We start from the raw sequence: 4,782 nt of genomic DNA, 5'->3' as shown, positions 1-4,782 counted from the left end.
CCCCCCCCCCGCCCCGGGGTGCGTCAGTGTGCCCAGGGCTCGGCCAGGCTCCAGGACGGCCGGTACCAGCGGTGGCACGGCGGCCAGGTTTCGTAATAAACCGGTCTCTTAATTGCTACAGGGTAGAAGGGAAAAAAAAGGCCAAGATTTGCTGAAGTTGGGTGGTGGCGCCTGCTGCAGAGAGAAGAGGCACTGTTCCTGCAAAGCCGGGAGCTCTAAGGGGGACTAAGTCACACTTCCTGGTGCGCGGGGGGCGGGAGGGCGCCGCGGCTCGCAGCGCGGGGGGCGGGGCCGTCTTCCTTTGCAGAAGCCGAAAATACACACCAGGACCCAGAGGCTTGAGAAATTTATTACAAGGCCATCAAAGAAGTAAAAATCTGTCTGAGCATCAGTCTCTCAGTGGTTGAGTAACGAGTGCACGTAACACATGGTCTCTGTCGCTCGCAACCTGGGAGCTCAAGGGCACAGCGCGGCATCAGCCCTCGCTCCCGCGAGGGTGTGGGCCCTCAGTCCTGCAAGCCACGTTCTGCAGATGTCAGCCACAGTCTCAAGGAGGGTGGGGGACAATAAGTCTCACCCAACCCTGCAGTGTAGAGTCCAGGTCCTCCACGATGGGGGAGGCAGCAGCTCCCCCTCCAGCTTCTGCTCAGGAGACCTGGTCCAGGGTCCCCTCTCCTGCTCGCCTGGGTCCCCTCTTCTCTCTCGAGGCCGCCTCTGGCGCTGTTCCTGGATAGCCGCCGGGGTGGCCGCACACTCCCCCTCCTGGTCCTCAGTCTCAGTGACTCTGCCCCCGATGGTCTCATGGGGTGGGTGGTTCTGGGGGATTTGTTCTGGGGGGGAGGGTCAAATGTGTTTTATTTTTTTGGCAGCAACTCAACAGGTCCTGATGCTGGGAAGGGCCTCAGCGCTCCTGGAGAGAGATATAGGGGACCCACTGGTTATTGCCCCGGCTCTCTTCGCAGTAACTGGCTACCTCCACCAAGCCGTGGCTCTTCCAGGCGTCTGAGTGAGGGTTCTGTGGGAGGAAAAAGGAATGGTTTAGTGGGAGCCCCAGGAGGAGATGGGGAGACTCCCTCTCCTGGGGCCCCTTTGGGGAAAACAGGCCAGCTCAAAATAGCTGCCTGGGTGATGAGGCCAGGGGCAGGGCTGCCCACAGGACATGCCAAGCATGGCTGAGCCCTGAGCTGGTACAGGACTGGTCAGCCCGACTTTGTTGACAAACATGGGCCCAGGTGCCCTGCAGGGCGGGGAAGAGACCCAGCTCACCGTGACCAGGAGGCAGTGCAGGTCCCGGGTTTCAGTGGTGTCCTGCACCTCAGTGGGCTCTCCCAGAAGCTGTGCTAGCCGCTGCATGCCGGACACCCTCATAATGTCAATGTCGTTGTCACAGCAAAAGGACTGGATGAGGGTGAAGTGAATTTGCAGGGCGATGTCATCCTCTTCCTCCTCATCAATAGCCAAGAGACACAGGACCACGCTGTCAGGGTCCCTGAGGGAGTTGAAGAGAGAGAGAGTCAAGTGAGGATCATGGAAAGGCCACCAAGCACGAGGAGTTTGCAAGAGCAAAGAGAAACTACAGGATGTGGAGACTGGCATCTGCATGCTGACTGGGGAGGGGGGCACGTATCAAAATATGGAGAATAGGACGTTCAAAAGGGGGGTTGCAAGCCATGCACTGTCATGTCAGGACGCTGCAACTCCTATCCCCCAAAAAGCAGAGGAATCTGGAATGCATAGTGGGGGGACACTCGCTAAGTCTCAGCCCTGAGACAGGGCATAGGGAACTGCAAAGCAGAGGGGCGCCCCCACTGCACCCAGCCCAGGAAGGGGGTCTGACTCACACATTCATCAGCTTGGCTGACTCGTACACCCCCACCGTCAGGCGGTCCTGGCGCTGCGCGGCCACCAACAGCTCCTCCACCGCGGCGGTCACCGTCTGCATCCTGAAGCCAGGGAGAGGAGAGTCAGCGCCGGGTGGGCCACCTAGCGCCGCACAGTCCACCCCTCAGGCGGCGGGGCCCCAGCTACTTACTTCTGAGCTGCGTTGTCACACGCCACGAGCTCTTCCAGCGTCATGTTGCAGTTATAATCCACAGTGGACGCAACCCCACGACAAATCCCAAGGAGAAATTGCAAAACCGGAGCCAGAGAGCCCAAAACCTTCCCACGGAGCCGGAACTGTCCAAGAACTTCGGGAAGTAAAAGAATTCCTTCAGTAAAAATGGGTGAAGAAAAGACAGCAAAAGTCCTCAGCAAGAAATAATCCACGAGGTTGAAGATCCACGTTGCGAACCTTAGCTTGGCGATTTGAGCCCGCGGCCACCGGCGCCGCTTTTTATAGACTTGTAAGGCAGGGGCGTGGCCACGACGAGACTACTCTTCCCTTCTATTGGCGGAAAAACAAAGGCCAGAGCAGCAAGCGCTTCGGTTGGCCGCCGCCGTGGGGGGGGGGCGGAGCGCTGCGCTAGGATGCCCCACGTGGGGGCGAGAGCTGGGAGGAGGGAGCGGGGTGGGAGCCCGCGAGTGCCAGAAAAGAAAAAAAAAAAAAACAGAAGTTTTCTCCTGATTTCCCGGCAGCCGCGCCGCGGTTCGGGGCGCGCGCGGGATTTCCAGCGCGCGAGGTTGCCTGGACTTTCGCGGGGCGGGGCGCGGGGGGGACCTGGAATCCCCTCCTTATCCCCGGAGAGTCCCGGCCTGAGCCTTTCCAAGCTGTGCTGGGGGATCGCATGGGGGAAGGCGCTCAGTTTGCACACGGATCCCTCCCAGGAGGTCATTAGGTGGGTCTCTCCGGGCCGTGGGTACCCCACACCCAGGGTGACTTGACTTCTCTCGGGAAAGCGGCACCGACCTCATGGGTGCACGGTGTAAAATTACGGGCATACAATAAGCACCCCGTAAGCTTGGTAGTTCTCAGGAGGCCTCTACAAAAGCGGGGGCTGCAAAGGCAACCTCTGGTCCCCACCTGTCCCCAAAGAATCAATGCACACCGGCCTCATGGGGCTGGAGGGAGCCTGAAGTGTACACGGCGCTCAATAAATGTCATCTGGAGGTCGCGATAGCACCTGGAAGTCCCCAGATGCAGGGGCTGCAAAGCCCTGGGCACCCTGGGGAAGAGACCGGGCGCCCCCTCCGCACCCGGGGCAAGTTTCAGGGTGGGGTGCGCGTGGGAGGCGCAGGTGGCGCGGCGGGGAGGCGCTGTGCTGGCGGATCCCGCCCCCTGCCGGCCGCCGCTCGGTCCACCCTCTGACCGCGTCTCGCCACCCGCCTGCGAGGAGAAACTGGGCCCGGGAGAAGGCCTGGCGAGCGCGGTTCTGGTTTGCGCTGCACGCCAGTGACTGGGACTTGGTCGCAGTGATGATGGTCCCTTTCGTTTCCTCGCCCCCAGGTGGCCCTTATCGAGGCGTGGTGTGTAACCGACCCCTTCCCTGTGTCGCAGAGTCTTTATTGGATCAAGGAGCGGGGAAGCCGAGGCTCTGCTTCTTATGCAAAGGGGGAAGCCGAGGCCTGGAGAGGCTGTCGCAGCCCAGTCGGAGCCACCGTGCGGGCCAGGCACTGCACGAGCTAGGCGGGCAGACCCGCGTGGGACTGTCTCCCACGGCCCCGCGGGGGCTCCCAGTGACTCACATCTGCGTCCCCTCCCCCGCCATCCTCCGGCCTGGCCTCGGCCCGGCGGCGCGGTTCCCTCGGTTCGGCGGCCCGCGGGTCCAGCTGACGCATCGCGCCGCCTCCGCGCCGCCCACCGCGGGGGTGCGAAATGTCCTGGCGCGGCGAGGCGCGACGGCGCCACCTGGTGGCCGCCGAGGTCCCTGCACCCGCAGAGCCGGAAGGGCGGGGCGGGGTGAGGGAGGTGAGGAGGGTCCCTGCACTGTGGCATGAGGCGCCTATTTTCTATTTTGTAGATGCAGTGTTTTATTTTATTATCTTATTTTTTAATAGAGAATTTTTAAATATTTATTTTTCAGTTTTCGGTGGACACAACATCTTTATTTTATTTGTATGTGGTGCTGAGATTCGAACCCAGCGCCCCGTGCATGCCAGGCGAGCGCGCTACCGCTGGAGCCACCTCCCCAGCCCCTGCAGTGCTTTATTTTATTTTTAAAAATTTTTTATTTTTTGTACCAGGGATTGAACTCAGCGGCATCCACCACCGAGCTCCATCCCAGCCCTATTGTGTATTTTATTTATTTAGAGACAGAGGCTCACTGAGTTGCTTAGCGCCTCCTGTTGCTAGTCTGGCTTTGAACTTGAAATCCTCCTGCCTCGGCTGGAATCACTGGCCGGCACCACCTCGCCCAGCTGATGCAGTAGTTTATTTTTTTTTATTTATTTTTTTTATTTATTGTTTTACTTTTTGGCGGACACAACATTTTTATTTGTATATGGTGCTGAGGATCGAACCCAGGCCGCATGCATGCCAGGCGAGTGCGCTACCGCTTGAGCCACATCCCCAGCCCTGATGCAGTAGTTTAAAAAATCTAATATGCAAACTATTGCCTGGGAATCTTTATCATTACTGTTACTATTACGGCAAAATATACATAAGAACGTTCCTGATTTCAACTGTTTCTAAGTGCAAATTGGCATACCAAAAATACGGTCACAATGTTGTGTGACCATTGTCACCAGCTCTACCCACTTGTGCCTGCTAGGCAAGTGCCCTCCCTCTGAGCAACACCTGTGCAGGTAGGCGTTCCCATCATGCCTTGCAGACTCATGGCTCATGCCCTGTCCTCAGTCCCTGGACCCTGAACGGCCTTTCCATCCGCATGGAGTTTCCTACTC

The 4,782-nt window shown here is 58.8% G+C and overlaps 1 protein-coding gene across 2 annotated transcripts; it reads right to left on the bottom strand.

Annotated features, from left to right (window-relative positions):
• Positions 1-333: 333 nt before the first annotated feature.
• Positions 334-3,767, bottom strand: Gadd45b (growth arrest and DNA damage inducible beta). 2 transcript variants are annotated; one of them, XM_078033337.1, is made up of 5 exons: positions 3,625-3,767; positions 2,033-2,189; positions 1,842-1,943; positions 1,267-1,489; positions 334-1,015 (listed from the first exon to the last, which is right to left on the bottom strand). In XM_078033337.1, the coding sequence occupies exons 2-5, from the start codon at positions 2,074-2,076 to the stop codon at positions 902-904; spliced, it is 483 nt and encodes a 160-aa protein (XP_077889463.1). In that variant the 5' UTR covers positions 2,077-2,189; positions 3,625-3,767; the 3' UTR covers positions 334-901. The 2 variants fall into 2 exon arrangements, with proteins under 2 accessions (XP_077889463.1, XP_005332060.1); XM_005332003.5 differs by lacking the exon at positions 3,625-3,767 and having other exon boundaries at positions 2,033-3,610.
• Between the last annotated feature and the right edge of the window lie 1,015 nt (positions 3,768-4,782).

This window comes from Ictidomys tridecemlineatus, chromosome 2 (assembly GCF_052094955.1).
Source record: "Ictidomys tridecemlineatus isolate mIctTri1 chromosome 2, mIctTri1.hap1, whole genome shotgun sequence".
Taxonomy (NCBI): Eukaryota; Metazoa; Chordata; class Mammalia; order Rodentia; family Sciuridae; genus Ictidomys; species Ictidomys tridecemlineatus.
The sequence above is the reverse complement of the archived record's forward strand: the minus strand, read 5'-3'. Positions and strand labels throughout refer to the sequence as shown.

Coding starts and splice junctions, on each gene's coding strand:
- Gadd45b (XM_078033337.1), bottom strand. CDS start 2,076: ATGACGCTGGAAGAGCTCGTGGCGTGTGACAACGCAGCTCAGAA. Junction 1,944..2,032: donor TGTGACAACGCAGCTCAGAA/GTAAGTAGCTGG, acceptor CCCTGGCTTCAG/GATGCAGACGGTGACCGCCG. Junction 1,490..1,841: donor TCAGCCAAGCTGATGAATGT/GTGAGTCAGACC, acceptor CAACTCCCTCAG/GGACCCTGACAGCGTGGTCC.